We start from the raw sequence: 20,409 nt of genomic DNA on the forward strand, positions 1-20,409 counted from the left end.
TCTGTGTCTCTTTTGTGTGTATGTGTGTGTGTATGTCCTAAGACTGACAGTGCTGGCAAGTTTTTAATTTTCAATAGGATAATGAAATTTAGGTGGTAATTATTACTGTTAATAAGAATTGTAAGAAAAATATATTTAAATACAATCCAAACGAAAATCTGCATCAAAGATCTGTGTGCAAGAAAAATGAATATAAATGGACAGTAACTATTTTGTTTTCTGTGCATACAGGTGCAGTACTTTTGTCCAGCATACAAGGATTAGCGATTAACGTTGATCCAGTGCTGTATACTTGGCTTACCTACCAGCCTCAGAAACGTGCTAGTAGACATATTCAACAGGTATGTATTCTTGGAGGGGAAGGAATAAGGAGAGGAGGTTCTTTCTGTTGCATATATACCAGTAGGGCATTTTTGTTCCATGCGTTTTTTTGTCGTTTTAGTTTGCTGCTCATAGTGCTTTGGTCTGATTTTGATTTATTTAAAATGTCATATTTTGCATATGGAAGTTTTCAATTCATAGTGTTTTTATTTACATTTTTAAATTAAAAGAGGGTATGTTTTCTGACGTCTCGCTTTAGGATCAATCACATTTTAGTCACTTAGAATGGGTTATCAGATAGTTACATTGTTTTTAAGAGATCAGTTCTCTGATTAAAACTCAGTTTAGTAGGAGATGAACCATACAGTTCATAACTTAATATAAGTGAATGCTGTAATAGATTCTGTAAATAGTGTCTAGATACTTATATGCATACAACGTGCCTGGAGGAGATGCAGGTAGCTAAGGCTGTGGGCACAGCGTTTTCTTTGAGATAAACTCAGCTGTAACTTCCAAGCCATGGACTTTTTATCCAGAAAGAGCATGAAGTGTTTTTGTTTTTGTTTTTTCTCTTTTCTGTTGTTTGGGAGATTAACAGTGTACTGTAAGTGTTGAATTGCTTATAGCTGATCAACTGAGTGGACTGTGTAGCTTAATGTTCTGCGTTCTGTCTTGGTTATAAGTCGCCAACTGTGTGACCAATATAAGAAACTTTCATACTGATCTCATGGTGTGTGTGTATTTATACATATATACACACACTGAGCACATTAAAAAGATTTGAAGTGGGAGGATTAACATGGACTGCAAACATTTCTGTTTCTTGTATGTTAGTGACCTTGTTAACATAGTAATTGTCAAATATTCGAGTCCCTTAAATTCATTCAGCACCAACAGCAACTGAAAATGCTCAGTGTGTGAATTGCTTATTATTTTATCATTGTTATAATACTTCACACTGTTTTTAACTGTGTTGAGTTTTTCTTCATTCTCGCATCATAACTGGAGCAGGGAGATGTCTTCTGTTGCACTTTTTAAACCATTCATGTATTTTTGCATTACTGTTATTAGTCTTTTCAAAATTTAATTGAGCTTATCATTCCAAATGTTCATATAAAAGTCCTTCATTAGCATTAATTTATAGAACCTGCTGTTAATTGATCTCTTTCAATTGCCTTTCTCTGTCAAATGATTAGAACTGTCAGCATGATACTAGTTCCAGCACTAATATAAGAACAGACTGCATATGTAAATAAGAAAAGATGATGTCTGTGATAGTCATGAAGAAATTTCATTTGAAAAGAATCTTTACATGCATTAAAATATTATCAATATAAGGAAAGTTTGGAACAGGTTTCGTTACCGTAATCTGATTTGTATCACAAAAATGCTCTCTACAGCCGTCATAATTTTTGAACATTTAACGAAAGGCATGATACTTTCAATCCTTATTGTCAAAATCTTATCAATCGATGAAGTTCTTCTTCTATTCCAACAGTTAAGCTTATACAGTTGCAAAAGGAAAGATCATTTTAGAGGTTCCTTGTGTGACTGAAAGTTTTAAAGTGTTTATGATGTTTATAATGGCAGTTTGGCAGTGTGTTTGCTTTGCATCACACCGAAAAACTCACTGCATGTAACCTAACACTGTTGATATAGTTTTGTCTGGAAACATGGAAAGTTAGAAATATCAGAACTTACATAACTTATTTAGGCTGATATAGGTTAGGGTAGAAGTATAACAGTAAATACATTTTACAGAGGTCAAAAATTTTCTATGATTTTTCCATAAAGCCAAGCCATATTTTCTTGAAGAGTAATGTAACAAAATCACAAAGAAATGTAATTGTTATTGGCCTAACTGTGCTTTTATTCAGCTGCAACAGAGCAATGAAAGAATAATGTGTGGGGAAAACTCAGCCCAGTGGGACTACCCCTTTTTATTTATTATTTATTATTATTTTTATTTTATTTGTTGACAGATTCTTACTCAACCTACTTGTTTGCACCTTGCTTACCTAGAAGTTAGTAATTGAAGAACCAGTGTGACAGCTGTGACCATTATATTGTTCAGTTAGCTATAGGATTTATTTCTTTATGCTTTGTCTCCCTCCTTTACCCAGTCTATTTTATACAAATAGGTAATGAACTCTTTAGTTTTGTTTATGTAATATTTATTACAATAGGTCACATATCCTCATGCACTCTTGGATGGTGTCTGAAAAAATGTGATTAATAATAAATTCTTTAAAGTCTGGCTAAGGGTGAACACCAGAAGGGAAGAGAAGCTATCTAAAAGAAAAGTTAATTTGTACAATGATGTGTTTCTGTAATTCTGTAATTAGTGAAAATATTCTTAATATATTTAAGCTACAAGTAATACCTTTTTAAGTCATTGCTTAAGACAGCTATAAAGTTCTCTGATTCTTTTCGTCTTGTTAGAGGATATGTTCTATTTTCTTGCTCCAGTATTCTTTATTTTCTTTATTTAGGAACAATACATATCATATAGCACAAGAAAACTGAATTTAGTGTTTAAATAAGGAAGTTAGAATTTGGAAATTTATTTAATGTATGGTGTGGTTTAACCTGGTAAGTAGCTGAACACCACACAGCCTTTTGCTCAGTTCCCTGCCTTCCAATGTGATAGGGGGTGGGGAAGAACTTGTAGATAAAAACTATTTAGTAAGAACGAAAAGGAAGAGAGAAATAACAAGGATAATTACATATATACACACGCTAAAGCACGTGTTGCACAAAGCAGTTGTTTATGTCCCACTGACTGATGCCCAAGCAGCAGCAGCCCCCACTCCCTGCAGTTTTATAGGTTTTTCTTAACATCGCATATGGTATGGAACATCCTTTTGGCCAGTTTAGATCAGCTGTTCTGGTTCTGTCTCCTACCAGCTCCTTGTGCCCTTCCCCCCAGCCCTCTTGCTGGCAGAACAGTACAAAAAGCTGAGAAATGGAAACAGACTTGGCTCTGTACAGCACTGGTCAGCAACAGCTGAAACATTGGTGCGTTGTCAACATTGCTTTTCTCTTAAGATCGAAACATGGCATCATACCAGACACTGTGAATAAAATCAGCTGTGTCACAGCTGAAACCAGGACAAATATACATCACTTCTACATAAATTAGTTCTCCATACGGTGTGCAATTTGCATAGATCGTTGTTATATTTATTTAAAACTTAGTTGGTAAAAAGAAAATTTGGAAAAGAACTAGTCTTTTTTAAAGCTGCTGCATATTTTTTGAAATACAATGGAATATTTGGAGCCAGATGCTTTCAATGAATTGCACTGTAGTGTATTACCTTTTTGTTATAAAGTGACTATGCATGCCAAAATGTGGCTGCTGTTACGCATTTGAATAGTAATCCGTGTGGTTACTGTTGTGACTATATGGTCAATGCTCTAGGGTAAAAGGATGTAAATGTAACTTATTTTTATATATTCATTCTGAATTTCGAATGCATCTATAAGTTTTCCATTGTCCCTCTTTAGGAACAAAAACAATGAGAACATTGCAGTGTAAAAATCTGTGAGACTCTTTCTTAGAGCTTGAATGAAACGCTTTTGAATTTCTCCCATGGTGACTAGTAGTATAAGAACAATACCATGTGTTTCTTTACTGCAGTTAAAGCCTTGTGTAAACTAAGTCTCTTCTCTTCTGTATTACAGACTTGTCCATTATCACATCTTATTGAGAATATTGAAAATGGTTAACATAATGCAATGCAGAGGAGCATAACTGGATTTTTATTCTCAAATAATAATGCTTCTTTTAAGACTCAATTTGAAAGAAATGAAATGTTTGTATGTTAAAAAAAAAAAAAAACAAGCACAAAACAGTTGTTCCCTGCTTTTGATGTGCTCAATATTTGTCGCAAGCTTAGATTTTTGTATTTTTTTCTGTAAGTCAGTAATGTAATATCTGCCTAAACAGTTTATAGAAATATATTCAGCTATTTGTACATTGCCTAGTATAACATGCAGCATGTTTTCTTTAGAAGATGATACAGCAAAGCCAATGCCTCTTAAGTTTATTTTAATCAAGAATAGAATTAACATCTCCTTTAACTGAACTTGAGGCAAATTCCAATGTGTGAAGTCTGTGAAGTCTTAACAACTTAAAACAGTAAGTTGTGCAAGTTGTTTGAAGCTGTGCAAAATCTTGCTTGATAAAAAGATCCTGTTGCAATGCAGAGCCTATTCCAATTCTTCGTCACCCTTCCAATTAAAAATAAAAGAAAAAAAAAAAAAAAGTGGAAGTACGTCCTTACATTCAAAGGAAAGCTCCTGTGTTCCACTTTGTGCCTACTGCAAGTTGTGATGCTGGGAACCAATGAAAAGAGCCTGGCTTCATTCTCTTCAAATCTCCCTTCAGATACTTATCTGCAATGTTAAGATTTCCCTTGAATCCCCTTGTCTTCCAGCTGAGCACTGCCAGCTCTCTCAGCCCCTCCTCACAGGACTAATGTTCCACATCCTTTAACCTTGCCCTCCTCTGGGCTCTCTCTGGTGTGTCTAGATTTCTCTAGTACTGGGAAGCCCAGAACTAGAGCCAGTTCTCCAGGTGCAGCATCACCAATGCTTAGTGGAGTGGAAAAATCTCCTCTCTTGACCTGCTGATGATGCTTTGCCAAATGCAGCCAAGAATATCATTAGGCTTATTAGTGGCAGGATCACATTGGTCACTAATATAAATCTTGGTGTCCACCAGGACCCCAAGTCCTTTTCCTCAGATCTGCTTTCCAGCTGGCTGTCCCCTGCCTGTAGCTGTTCCTCCCCAGGTGCAGGACTCTGCACTTCTCCTTGTTGAACTTACTGAGGTTCCTGTCAGCCCATTTCTCCAGCCTGTCAAGGTTCCTCTGTGGACCTCAGTATGACCCTTGGGTGAATCATCCACTCCTGCCAAGCTTGCTGTGGTTATACTCTGACCCATCATCCCAAACATTAACAAAGGTATTGAATAGGACTGGACCCAGTATTGACCTTGGGGTTATGTCAGTAGTTACTGGTCTCCAACTAGATTTTGTGCCACCACGCACCAATTTCTGGTCCAGGTCATTCAGTTTTCAGTCCCCCTCACTGTCTATTCATCCAGCCCATACTTTATCAGCTTCTTTGTGAGGAGCTGATGAGAAGTGTTGTCAAAAGCCTTAGTTTTGTCCACAGTGATAATATTCACTTCTTGTACTTTGTCCATCAGTCTGGTAATTTCATTGCAGCTTATCAAGTTAGTTAAACATAATGCTGACTACTCCTCATTACTTTCTTGTCAAGTGCATGGATTACCTGTTCATCGTCTTCCAAGGTATGAAGTTGAGACTGGCTGGCCTGGTTGATCCCTTGGTCCTTTCTTCATGCCCTTCTTGAATATACGAGTGACATTTGCTTTTTTCCAGTCCTTGAGTGGCTCTCCCAGTCACCATAATCGTTCAAAAAATATTGTGAATGGCCTTGTAATGACTTCTGCCACCTTCCTCAGTACACCTGGGTGCATCCCATCCATCATGGGACCCATGGACTTGCATGTGTCCAATTTGATTAAGTATTCTGTGACTTGATCATCTTTCACCAAGGATGGTACATCTTTCTTGCGCCAATGTTTCTCCCTGGGAACTGAGATTCCTGAAAGTTGCTATTGCTAGTAAAGGCTGAGCTGAAGAATACTTTCCATAGTTCAGCCTTTTTTGCTTATAAGTTTTTTAACATGGTATCAATGTATATTCTAATGGACAAGAAAATATTTTAGCGTACGATAGGACTTTCAGCTTCCTACTCCTTTTCTCTTCTTAACTTGATTCAACAAAGGAATTTAATATTAGTAAGATTGCATAATGTTTATATGCATTTTTCAAAACTGTTTTACATTGATTAATGTAAAAACAAGAAAATCATTTTGAGACAGAGGAAAAAAAAACAAGAACAAATTGGTAACTGAGATAGGATGAAGTAAAGAGAAGTCTTTTCACCTCATCGTCTGCTGATGGTCTTTCAGATACTCAATGTAGCAAGCATTACTTGCTGCTTTGTCTAGAAAAAGACACTATTGATAGATTACCTCTCCTGTTTGGAGCAGTATACTGTTTGTACAGTGTGTGGTCATCAACCCCAGAAGACTTTTCAGGCTGATATGCTAAAATATAAGAACCCTGGGGACGCCGGAGACACAATATAGATGAAAGTGGCAGCAACTATTGGAATTGATTTAGTTACATTATTTTAATGTATTTCTCATAATACTGAAGTAACAATTTGAATTTTGATGCAGAGCAAGAAATAAAGTTCATAGATTAAAGTACTGAAACTGTACTAAAGTACTGTTCAAAATTGATTTTCAGAACTCTGAATTTTGGACTTGTTAGCTAGAAGCACCTGAGAGAAAAACACACAAAAAAAAAAAAAAAAAAAAAAAACCACATTAAGCACAACTTTCAGAGTGGATTTGTCTTACTGTCATGATAGCAGTCCATTATGCAACTGTTCTAATGCTTAATGAATTGATTCTCAACTTCCAAAGTTTTAACATTTTTAGTAATTACTATTAATTAATAGTAATTAAAATATAAGTAATTAATTGTAACAAATTTTAAAAATAGCCTTTTTGATTTCGCTCTCCTTAAGTTCAAAACCTGAAGAACAAGTAAAGAACATTCTGTAGAAACTTATTTATTGATAAACTTTATATAATAGTAAATCTGGTGTATTATATCGTACTTCACAGTTTGTGTGGTATGGAAGGACTTAGAAAGATTTAAAGATACCAGGACTTCTAAAGAATATTATATTGGACACATTGGTAAGGACACATTGGTAAATTTTCAAAAAAAAAAAGCCAAAGCCTCTGATCTTTTTACTGCATGATTCACATCAACTTTAACCAGAAAAGCCACTGGCTTTGGAAATACACTCAGTAATGTGCTCTTAAGATCCACATTGTCAGAAGTAATGCATTAAGAAGAAATCTGATAAAAAGGCAATTATTCTGCTTTTTATACAGTCTGCATGACTGCTCAAAGGAAAATTAGTATATTCCAGATTGCACTGCAGTTCACCCATATGTTCTGTATAAAAAACACATATTTTACATTATTTGAGTGTTAAAAATAATCACATTTCTGGTTCCCTGAATTTGTTAGTCTTTTCTGAAATATGTTTTTGTTACCACCACTTTTTTTTTCAGTAACTGGTAATAATCCATGAAGCTGGAGTAGTAAATTCAAAAGCTGTCTTCCATACCCTGCTTGGTGATTGCTGAACCTATGCTACGTTTTAAACAGGGTTTAAATTGGCACAGAAATTTCAGAAGGTGATTTTTCTTCGAAATGTTCTTGTATGTGTCAGCCAAAATTGGTTGGTTCTGTTGTTTTTTTTTAATAATATTTTTGTCTGCATAGATTGTTTTCGTAAAGTTGAGCTTATGTGTAGCAGCAGTAAATGTGTTTGTGTAGGATGTGCACCACACGCTTGCTTACTGCTTTTTAGCAGTTCTTACTCAATAATATGTTTAGCTAAAACCTTCATGTTTCTTCAGTTTGAAAGCACTGTTGAATAGATATGATCTTCATGATTAATGAAAGGTTAATTTTTACAGATTTCAGTGAAGATGCAGTTGCTTAGAGTTACTTGTACATATGTTGCTTGCTGCGTGTTATCATTGCCTTTCTATTCAAAAACAAAACAGAGCTGTGTTTTGAGTCTTTCCTTCTAGTGGCACAATATTTAATTCTGACTATTATTTGAATATTTTCTTTAAATTAGGCATTCTTTATTTTGGTAAAACAGTGGCATTCCTATTATATATTTACACTCTTCTAAATCCCTAACTTAGCTTTATGCTGATAAATATTTAGTTTGTTTTCCTTGGCAAAGAAAGCATTAATTACACTTTTGTGTCAGTTATATGATACTCATTGCAGTGAAAATATAAATGTAATCATGTTTTTCTCAAATGCACACTGCTGTAAAGCCTCCACTGTTTGCCCCTATTTCTCTTTTGTTAATCACTTCACTAAAATTAATCATTTTATCAGTGAAGCCAGCGTAGACTCACCAAGGGCAGATCATGCCTGTTCAATCTCTTGGCGTTCAATGATGGAATGATGGCATCAGTGGTCCAAAGAAGGGCTTTTGACACAGTCTTGCCTCATATCATTATTTCTAAATTGGAGAGATGTGGATTTGATGACTGGACTGTTGGGTGAAAAAAGAATTGGTTGGATGATTGTAGCCAGAGGAGTTGTTGTGAACAGCTCTGTGTCCAGGTGGAGGCTGGTCATATGGAGTGTCCCCCAGGGGTCCATCTTGGGACCCGGTGCTCTTCAACATCTTTGTCAGTAACATAGACAGTGGGACTGAGTGTACCTTAGCAGGTTTGTAGATCACACCAAGCTGACAGGTGCAGTTGACACACCAGAGGTCTCTCTGGGATGCTTGCCTAAGAAATAGTTTCATCATCATGACTTGGTCAGAAGACACACAGGACAAGTAACTCCTCAGGTGTAATCTGTCTCAGCCAATTGTGCCACAGCAAGGAAAGAACCTGGTTAAGTTTGGACACTGATACTCACCCTTCTATTGTGGCATTCATTCATTGTCATTCATTATCAGAGGTGTTTGGCTCTTTAAGATGCAGTGTTTTGCAATATTGCAAAAGGCATCTTTAGACAGATTACTTCATTGATTTTATTTTCCGCTTGCAAGCAATTTTGCTTATCCAGATCACTCTGTGTGGCCATGGCAGCCCCTACTGTGATAGCTGGGTTTGGTTTCACAGGTGGCAAATTGTGTCTGGGGGTAAGGCTTCTGAATTGAGCCCAACATTTCAGGGACTCGTGCTTCATTTTTGGCATTCTTACGATGTTCTAGCTCCTATCTTTGAATGTTTTTTTGCCTGTGATTTGTTACCAGGGATGTGACTATGTGGACATCCCTCAAAGGGATGCTCAGTTTGTTGGGTTTCCTTTAGAAAACACTCCCATGTTCCCTGATGTACCCTTCGTGCTTTTCATAACCTTACATTCATGAAATTATAATTCAGAAAGAAAATATTTAATGACAGAAAAGCCAAAGTAAATATATATATATATATATATATATATTTATATATATATATATATATATATATATATATATATATATATATATATATATAAATTCTACCTGGGGCAAATTTCCAATAGCCCTTTTTACAGAATATTTTAGCTTTATTTGGCATATCACCACCTAAACCAGGAAGCAATTGGGCCTTGGTATTTTTGTCACATTATTTATGTGCTCTTTTCTGTGCCTTTCTCTAATTTTAGATCTTTATCTATTGCACAGCCATATTGACTGCACATTGATAGAGTAAAATATAAAATGTGTCTGATCCTTTTGTATGGGTGTATAGCATTTATTTTGAATATACATACATAACATTGTGTGTAATTTGTTAGACTATTTGTGTTAATAAATTTTAAATTTGGAAAAAAAACCTCCTTTAGTTTTTTTAACCATCACTTGGACAATCATACTGATACTGGAATATGATTTTGATTTTAAATCTGAAAACAAAATGGTTTAAAACAGTAACCCTAAATCAGTGCCTGTATAGGTCATGAAATTGAATTTACTTTTTAAGTGCAAACAATCATCTTACATAATATATGAAAATAGATTTCTATTTAAACAGAAGTTTAAACTTGCATAATTTGGAATATTAGTATTTTGGGGGATATAAATTGGAAAAGTTATCAATTAGTTATTCGTGATAGAGCTGATAGTTATTCATTTGCTGGCAGCTCGTGTGGAAATTGATTTTTTTTTTTCTTGTAAAAAGTAAAAAGCATCTTTTTGATTATCTTGAGTCGTGCTCTATCTACAGTATTCCGCAGTGTAAAACATCTTCAAATAAATATTTCTGTAGTTCCATAACTTTATTGTGTTCTTTATCTTCTATATACACTACCAATTAATAACCATAATGCTTACATCCCAAATAGATGCACCTTTACTCAAGCTACTTTATTGCCAGCTTTTTGGATTGTTGTGACGAAATGCTTATGAAAACACTTGACTGCAATGTCTCCTTTCTCATTAGATTCATCTTCTCATACAGCTGTGGTGCTCTTGTCATCTGCTATTTCCCAAGCCACAATTTCCTCATCAGTCTGTGGCAAAAACCCAGATCTTGATGATCTTTTTCCATCTAGTTCAGTGCTGATCTTTCATCTTCTTCATTCTTTTAACCAGAAATCTTCTGCCAAAAATCTGACAAGATTGTACTGGGCATCATCAACAGCAACATCAGGCTTGATTTCAGTGAGCAAAGATGAAACAGCTGTTTCATTGTCCAGATCAGCACTCAAACACTTAATATTAGGTCTTAATTTTTTCCAGCTTTGCCTGGCTGTGATAGCCTTGATGTTTTTCCTTGTATGACTAGTGGTGTAACTTATTATTGTGTGTTGATGATCCATTTCTTCAGTTGTTCAGAAACAGATACTGCTTCTTCAGACAACATTTTCCATCCTATTGTCTTTTGTACTGTCTTCTATTATCTGCATTTGTTCTTCAGAGCTCTTGCTTCACTTTGGCAAGTCAGGAATCTTAAGATATTACATCCAGAAATGGCAAAGCATGGCTCAGTGGTGACTGTCTTGGCTGAGCTGCAAGTGGCTTTACCATTTCCAAGACTGTATCAGATAAAGTGCTGAATTTTGAAAATAAGTGATGTAATATGTCTGACCAAAGTGTATAAAACTTGAGACTCTCTCTTTCACTCTCTACAGATGCACAGACATGTGGGAAGTATTTCTGTGGTGTAAAACTCGTCTTTTCAAAGCACATTGGTGTCCTCTAGCCATAACAACAACAAAAGCCAAAGTGCTATGTTACTGTCTTCTGGAATGGCTTTTTAGTGCTTTTGGTGACAAAGCTGATGATACATTCAGAGGGAGGAGGAGGGATGAGAGTTCTGTTTGTCATTGGCATTAGTATTTTCTTATTAACTTTGCATACCAATGTATATGTAAGTTGATTGTTTTTGCTGGAATAGGATTAAATAGTTGATTGTCTGTCTTATTTTAATTTACTTTTATAGTGGAAACTGGTAAAGGCGTTTGGAAGACATTCTCCTTCAATTAAATGATTTTTCTGTTTGTTTTGGGGTTTTGTATGTGTGCACGTGTTGCACACTGCTTGATTCAGTGATCTGTTTTCCATTGGAGAAAATTTACAAGCACATTGCCCGCCTCACACGAATTTGTTTCCCACAGAGATTCCTAATGCAACGTGTGAGGTTTCTCATTACCCAGCTATATGGATTACATTTTCACTCCAATACCAACAAAATTAAATTACACAAAAATTGATTAAGATGCATGTAATCCTAATGTCTGATCTTTAGAAAAAAAACTTTTGCCATCTTTAAATGATAACACTCTGCAAAACGAACGGTAGAAACACTGCAACTCTCAACTTGGATGTGCTTACAATTTACCTAGCAGCAAAATGCTAACAGCCAACTGTGTGCAAATTGGTAAATTCAGTTTTTAACTGATTTTTGCTTCTCTTGTTCATATTAATTTAAAAAAAAAATCTCATGAGGAAAAATATTGACAGCATACATAGTAGGTTGTATTAATTCGTGGACCTCCAGTTCAGAAGTATTGGTTTTATTTAATATGGGTTATGATACTTCGTTGTCTTTTCATCTTTAAAAAGAATGTGGTCTTTTAACCTAGATTTGAGTGCCTTCAATTTTGTTCATCAGATTCATGTTTTGAGCAGTTCGTAATGTTATTGATTCACTTAAGAAACAAAACAAAATTCAATATTGGTAATTATTAGTCAGGCTACATGTTTCTTTTTCTTTTAAATTGTGTGTCATTTCATTAGAAGGTGAATTAATGAGGGCCAATACATTTATTTGCAAAACTTTAAGGCTTTTCATATCCGGCTAAATTCAGTTTCTACTAAATAACGATTTTTCTTTAATCCTTCAACATGGCATGTAAGGTTAATAAATTCTTTTCTGTTTGTCTTCAGAAGAGTAGCACTAAAATAACGAATTGCAAGTGCAAGCCTGAATGTAATGTTTCAGCTGTTCAGTGAAACTAAATATTTGTTTTCATAGGATATTTTCTACAATCATTATCTCAACTTGTCTTCTATAAGACAAGTATCAGAGTACACCGTTTAAGACATGCTTCTCGTGATAATGTCATGATTTGTGATTAATGGTTTTTGGTTTTGAGTGGTTCTCAAGGCATTTCTTTTTTCCAGCAGTCTGTAGGAGCTGTTCCACTTGGAGTGTCAGTAACTAGGAAAAAAGAGGATGAAGCATCAGTTGGAAGCGCGCCTTTGGCAAGGCAGCAATCGAATCAAGCTTCTGAGTATGCCAGCAGTCCTGTCAAAACAAAAACGATAACAGGTACGATCACATCTTGATTGAAACTATCCAGTAGCTCTTCAAGATTCACTCAATAAATTGTGTGCACGATTCGGCAGTATCAACTGTGGGAGTACTGTGGAACAACTTTAAGATTTAAAGAAATTTTGTCCCAGAAAATTACAACTTCCTTAATAAAAAATTGTCAAACTTGGGATTTTGTGATACACACGTAATATATATCTCGTTTTTACTTTAGATACCATGTCTGGGGTCATGATACTAATTGTTATTTACTAAGACAAGATAAAGGATGTGAACTTTCAATAGAAGAGAGCTATATGGCTTTATATTTAGTACTTCTGTCCATAATTTTGTCAGACTTTATGCGTTCACATTAATCTTTATTTTCAGTCAAACTGTTCGCATTGTTTCCAACCTGGCATGTGTGCAAGTCTCAGCAGAACTAAGATTTGTGCATAAACACAGTAAAATTCACAGTTTTCAAAATTACTGTCCCACAGAAAATATATTTGTTGCCACTTCTGTTTCCAGTGTGCAAGAAATTATTCAATTCAGGAATTTTCCTTGGCACATTGGGAGTGCTAAAGTTACATTTTGTTATTGCTAATCAAGATGATATGGCATTCTGGGATTTTGTAAGCTATTTAATCATACACTACTGTCTGCAAGTTGTAAAATAGGACATCATCCAACAAAAGTGACTATCCAGCTGAGACTTTTGATAATCCTTCTGAAATATAATGAACAAATTCTCTTTTCTTTTGCATTGATGTTTATTCCCAGATAATCATGAAGTACTTCAAGATGTTGTCTGCTGAAAATGAGGTTATGATCTTGTCCATTAGTGGTAGACTAAAAAGTAATACTAAAACCAGGAAATCTGTTTGCTGAATATTACAAAAGTTGCTATGTTATTGGTAGAATGATAGAAAACTCTTGAAATTTAATTGATTTCATTTATACATATTTTTATTTTTTAGCATCAGTGTTTTTATTTTACCATTCTTTAACGAATATCCTTTGTTTTTGTTTGTAACAGAACAACTATATTAAGTATATTCTTTATTTTACTATTTGTACCATCTATAGTTCTGCTATACCAGTGTCATAAGTGATCTGTGTTGTGTCCAAACATTTCCTGTTGTACAGAGCTGTAGCTCACAAGAGAAACTTATGGGATTTTTAGGTTTGATGTGAAGAAATGGGATTTACAATGTCCTTTGTAAAACCTTTATTTGCAGTGACGTACGTAACCCATGAAGGGAACTCATCAGGAAATCTGACTTGTTTTGTTTAGTGTCTGACGTAGTTTGAAAGAATGATGCATTCAGCATCCCTTTTTGTCTGAACAAAACCTAATTGTGGCAAAGCTTTGAAAAGTTCAGTTACCAAAGTTGTTCTTTGACTCGAAGAAGCAGGGACTTGCATGTGTTTTGGAGTTACGTAAGCATTCTAATAACATATAAGCTGCTTTCATTTATTATATTGAAGTTTGCTCTTTAACTCATCTAAATAAGTGTCAAAGACTCTATTAGAGGTAGGACTGACAAAGTGAAGTTTATAAAAAGAGGTTATGGAAAACTAGAGTTGATAAAATCAAGTTACCCATATATTTTCCTTTGAGTTTTTTTACATACTTTTTCTACTACTACCTCCATAGGAATCAGCCGGTAAGAGTAGTGACTTTTTCTCATTTCTTGGATAACAGGAAATAGCGTGCGGTTGGAAATAAGGTGGACATTACCTTTTATTAGCTTTTAGAACGTGCCACGCGTGACATAGTTGCTTGTTTGAAGACAAGCCAGTGTTTTCAAATGTGTATCTGTTTGCTACACTCTGGAGATAAAATGCCAGGTGTAAAGCACCTGAAGTTTTTGAGATTTACCTGCAAAAAAGGGGAGTTCAAAAATAAAATGAATGCCAAAGAGCAAAAGTATTGTCTACTGAAGAAATAATTTACAGGGATGCTCTGTCCCCTTCAAAACAACATTCAAATTTCCCCTAGTTAAAGGAAGAAGAGTCATATCGTACTGCAGCACCATGCAGACTTGTTCTCCATATTCCCTCATGGCATTTCAGGTGATGTTAGAAGCTTTCCAGTCTCTTTGTCACAGTTGGAATTGGACTGGAAGATTCGGGGAGCAGTAAAAACTAGCACACATGTTGCATTGTTTCTCTCGTTATGAAGCTCCCAGTGTAAATAATTAGAAAAAGTAGAATGAATACAGGTATAAAAGGTGAGATCTCTTTCTGAGAGAAATTTCAGTAGATCATTTCTTTACAGATGCACGATGTGCTGAAATATGGTGATTGAATTACTTACTAAGCTGAAAATAGAGTTCTGATTTTTTTTTAATGGATCCCTTTTATTGATCCCTTCTATTTTTAACTTGATTTCCTTTCTTTTTATTTTCACCTACTTCCTGTCTGTGTTTCCTTTGTCTTTTTGAAAAGAAGCATAAAAAGCACGCTGATTACATGTCCAGGTACCTGTGCTTTAATAGCTTTTTAGGTAAGAGGGACAACAATCCTTGTAACCCCCATATGTCTTAAAAATCAAAGCTGTAGCTACAGATGCTTTAAGGAATCAGAAACCTGAGAACGTGGATGCAAGCACATGTATGTAGTCTTCAGAGATTGAAAGAGGTTGTATCTTAAGATCATGCTATTCAGGTGATGAGTTGGAATTTATGCTTTTCATGTCTAGCATAATCTTAGCAGTGACTCCCTCGAGAATATTTAGAAACCAACCCTATGTATTAAATGAAAGCAGTTTGTAATCACAGCTGTAAAATGATTTAAAACATTGATCTTGAGTTCAGTTTATTAGCTAATGGTTGCTGAGACATTGCCAAAAGTGAAGCATGGGAAAAGAGCAAAACTTCTATTTATATGGTATGTCTGTGAAAATCCAAGTTTTCTGTTCTTAAGTCTCAAATGGAAGTTATTTATAAATCTCCTTAACCACAGAGGCCTCAAAAACAGAGTAAGATAGCAGAATACATGGTTTACATTTTGTATGATGTGGCATAAACAAGCAAGATAATAAAGAAAGAATATTAAAAAAAAAAAAAAAAAAAAAAAAAAAAAAAAGGATTTGCCTGATTTTCTTCATCTACCACTTCTCCCATTTTCAGCAATTCAGGGCTTCTCTGTTAGTTCAGTGAAAAGTGATTTAGTGATTTACAGACTTGTAGTGTAGCTCTAATGAGTGGGCAGTGGCAGAACGTTTAATATGTGTGTTTAAATTCATAGTATGTGTGCAGTGTGCCTGTGCAGGCAGGTAATGCGGGTTGCTGAGTAGATGTGGCAGTGCCTGTGGGACGCTGCTCAGCTGGGGGCACGTTGATGCCCACACTGGATATTGCCCAAACGTGAGCCACACAGCCACAAATTGAAGTAGGTTGTTTGGGACGTTTTGCAAGATGGGTGTGATATGTAAGTGTATAAGTGTTATAACTAGAATGCTGTACGAGGTTCCTGCTAAATTGAGTTGGAATGCAAAAGAAACTTTGGCAAATGTCAGAGAAATCTAGTTGTTGAAAAATCAATGGATTATATGAAGCATTTGAATTAGTACATTGCTATTTCTGCTCAATGAACTGAATGATTATCGTTTATTCATGCTTGCCTTGGAATGTATTACTGATGATTTATTTGGGAAGATGAATGAAATTAAACAGATGCTAAGTAGGCTAAGTAAAATGTAGGAATTTAAATCTGACACACATCTACCTAAGGTGCCTGAAAGTACAAAACCTGTTATATTTTTATAACTGGATTGTAGTTCTTGGAAAGATTACTTAAATAGAAGGTCTCTGGGCTCAGATAACTTAGAGTAACTTCTAAATGGCAAGACAGTCATATACCCATACCAAGAAATATTATGGTTTTTCTTAGGCAGTAAAATGTTTTACTTCAGTTGTGTGATGGCATGATATTTTCAGTTCCATGTGTGGAGTTTAAGAACATTAGGAACACAAATCCAATGTAGTACATCAAATATGTTTTCTGTGTGGAAAAATTAAAAGATGTGGCTTTTTGTTTTATATTACTTAAAAAACTAAGGAACAGTCAGTGTATTTTTAAAAGGTAAGGTAGACAAGCAAGCAGAATTCTTCCTGTGTTTACCAGGAAAGTTCTTGCAAACCTGAAGGCTGACATTCTTATTTATTTGGAATTGAAAGCAATGTTAAAACAAATTCAGGCATGGCTTTAGTTTTGAAATCACATACAGCAAGTTTTAATTGTAACTAGTATAGCAGGTCAGTATTGCCTGTGAAAAACTATTATTGATTTGCATTAATGTGTTAGTCCTTCTTTATTTATTTTCCCAGTAGTAAGTAGATTTTTTTCCCTAAAAATCATGCAATAATTGGATTTGATGGGAGAAAAAGCTAACCATACCCATTCCGTATCTTACTCTCACTTTCACACAGAAAGCTTTTTTGCTTGCATAACCACATCCACATCACATTCAATTTGAGTTACTGGCATACATTTGCTCTACAAAAAGACATTTGCTAAGAAGTCCAAAGATTCCATACTTTAATGTTTTTGACACACCACCACAAAAATTAAGTTGTGAATTCTTGTAAAACACTTTGATGTGTACTGGTAGTTCAGAAAATACACACATCTATCACCTAATGAGTATGCTACTTAGATGAACTCTTCATTTTTAAATTGGATTGTAGGAAATATTAACGCACAAAGTAAGAAAACATTCTCAGCAAGTTCATCTTCTGTTTCTGCAATTTCTTTTATGTATATGTACACATATTTATATATATATAAACACTTAGTATTAAATCGCGGAGCAAAATTACTGCATGGAAATGAATTGTACTGAGAACAAAATTTGTTCCTTTGGCATAATAATATATAAAAGCGTGATTCATTTGTAACACTTTCATGTATCTCTGTATATATGCATGTATGTTGTTCTACAAATACAAAAATATATAAACGTAGGAAGAAAACTGAAATGCCAACCAAAAGTCAAACAGGCTTTTATATAAGAGTTTTAGTGATTGTTGCTTTAGCTCGTATTATACATGGAAGCTGAAAACTGCTGGTTAACAGAAAAGAAAAAAAAAAAAAAAGGAATTTTAAGTAGGTGGTGGGTGTGCTGTGTTTTTTCTATAGCATATGAAGAAACTAGTTAATCTTCTGAAACAAAAAATTAAAAAAATAATAAAAATCTCTAGTCCATTTAGATTTTCATCTTTTTTTCCAGAGTTCTTTGAAGTTTGAATTTTCTCCTCCACTGCTTTTCAATCTCATTTCTAATCCCTCAGACTCCTTGATCAGTTCCTTAATGGCTTGCATTAGTAGCAAACACTTTTTTTTTTCTATTTCTGATTAAAAAAAACTGTATCTAATGCATGAAAATACATATATTTATTAAGAAACCCCAATGAGTACTTTGACACTACAGGGACAATTTTTAATTTTATTAGATAAATCTTTCCAGAAAGAGCTTTCCCTCGACTTCATTTACTGTTCGTGTGTTTTGCTGCTGCCATGGCCTCTTAGTATCTATGGTTAACTTGCAGTAGCGTTTTTCTCAGCTTAGCTCATTTCTTGTGAGAACTTGTGATTACTTGTGAGAAGTATAAGACAGATGATGTGAGGTGGGAAGGAAAGCTTGCCCAGCATGCTGAGGTCATATGATGTACATTTTGAGTAGAGTCATGCACTGGGGAGAGACTATCCTGCTGATGACTGTGGCATGGGTATCTGTGTATGAACCTTGACTTTCATTTCTAAGCTTTTGGACAACACTGACAGTATGGGTTGGCCTGCAGCAAGATGGCCTTTTCTGACCAGAAAGGAGCTGCTCTCCCTTGTACATTTATAAACTACCCGGGCACACAGTGGGCCAGGAGAAAGGAGTCTTGTGTCGGAAGAATGAGACACGATAGAACTGCACCACCTACAAAATAGGAATAAGATATTGGCATTGTAATTTACCTGCTTTGAGGTCAATTACCAGTTGTAAGGAAGGCAGAACCAAAAGCATGAGGCTGCTGATGAGTACAGATGACTGGTGGTCCTCAGCCCAGTAGTAGAAAACCTCTGATCTGTGGTCTTTGCTTTGCTTTTATTTATTAGAGGAAATGTCCATTTGCCCCCAAATCATGTCACTTCAAAGAGTTTATTTTCTCTTTTGAGTTCTAAAGTCACTAAATATAGCACTAATTTTCCCAAAGTTATTTTTATTTTTAGAACATCTGTTTTGTTGATCAGATTTCTAAAGCAAACGGTTCCTGGTAAGCCAGAAAAAAAAAGGAGAGACCTATGTCTTTATAAAAAAACAAGCACAATCTATATCTAGAACTTATGCCTGTAAGTCTTGCATAGTGTCATCTACAAAGAGAAGACACAATTAATTTGGAAAGACTGCAACTCTAACAATAAATGGTGAAATGAGTTGCGGAAATTATTGCTCTTGATAGCTCAATCCTGGTTGAAGCTGATCAGTCCTTTTCAAAGTCTGTTCAGTACAGACATTACGGTGTGTCCTTTGAATGTGGGGAGCGTGGCAGCCCCTGAGTGACTGCTTTAAAAAAGATGCGATGTATGTTTGTACTAAAATAGCACTTAGGCATTATGGGACTTGAGAACAAAGTAGGAATCAATACATTGGTTTTCTTTAAAATTCAGCTTTGTACAACCCAAGGCAACCCCCCTCTCCTTTTTCTTTTCTCAACAGTTTTGTAAATGTTTCAGACAAATCCTATTTTCTATCCAGCTATTGCTGACTGGCTCCTGGCTTCAGCACAGGACTGATTACTGTGCCAGGAAATGTTCCTGGATTTTTCAGTTCAGCAGTAGCTGAGTAGCATAATTATTTTAGTAGATTAACCTTCATACTGAGACAGATGGAGCTGATCCAGTCTAAGTATCTACTATAGAGGAGTAGCCAAACACACTGAATAGCCGTACCAGACTACAGACTCTTAGCAACTGTCATCTCCTGATACAATTTCCCATCAGGCAAGGCTGACGTTGTTCTGCCTCAGTATCCCTCTAGACAAAGCTGTTGTTCTTATCAGTACAGGGTTAAAAAAAAAAAAAAAAAAAAAAAAAAGACAACAAGAAAAAAGGGAAACAACGGCACAGATTACTTCTTTCTTCACTTTTTCAGAAGTTACAACAGTTATTTCTGAATTAGTTTGTTTCCACCCTAAAGCATATCTTATTATCAGACACCTCTTATTACTTCTCTATTTTTCAGGAATTTTTCTGGAATTCAAAAATGAGACTTTATGTTGTTTGCATTCCAGAGGCTTTCTTTTTTTCCATCTTTTGTTGAGTATGGGGTATTAGAGTGAAGCTGTTGTCTATCGTAGGTACTCCTGGAATTAGAAACAGAACAGCTTTGCAGATTTAAGTTGCGCATACATAGAGAAAAACAAGTGAAGTTTCAGCTATCTAATTTTATTTTTAGTTCATAGGCGTTGATTTCTGGCATTAGATGGTTGGTTCCCTGGTTCCCTTTAATGAAAGAGATTTAGTGATGTGTTTCCCAGTTAAGAAGACATGACAAACTGGAGCAAAACCTAGTCTTAGATCCCATTCATGAGAAATGCGCTTGTCAAGTGGCATAAGGTGTTAATATTCCTTGCTGACTGTGCTGAGGAATAGTTTTATATTGTATTTGTCTTCTCATCCTA

General features: G+C 35.2%; 1 protein-coding gene across 3 annotated transcripts in view; it reads left to right on the forward strand.

Annotated features, from left to right (window-relative positions):
• VPS13B (vacuolar protein sorting 13 homolog B) overlaps nucleotides 1-20,409 on the forward strand; it is a 415,483-nt gene that overhangs the window by 183,200 nt on the left and 211,874 nt on the right. For 2 of the 3 annotated variants that reach the window (XM_042868778.1, XM_042868779.1), the window contains exons 20-21: nucleotides 232-341; nucleotides 12,598-12,745. In XM_042868778.1, the coding sequence (XP_042724712.1) occupies nucleotides 232-341; nucleotides 12,598-12,745 (258 nt within the window). The remainder of the gene's footprint in view (nucleotides 1-231; nucleotides 342-12,597; nucleotides 12,746-20,409) is intronic. The other variant, XM_042868780.1, reaches the window with a different exon arrangement.

The sequence above is a fragment of the Lagopus leucura genome, unplaced genomic scaffold (genome assembly GCF_019238085.1).
Source record: "Lagopus leucura isolate 7727_CA_CO unplaced genomic scaffold, USGS_WTPT01 Super-Scaffold_100002, whole genome shotgun sequence".
Taxonomy (NCBI): domain Eukaryota; kingdom Metazoa; phylum Chordata; class Aves; order Galliformes; family Phasianidae; genus Lagopus; species Lagopus leucura.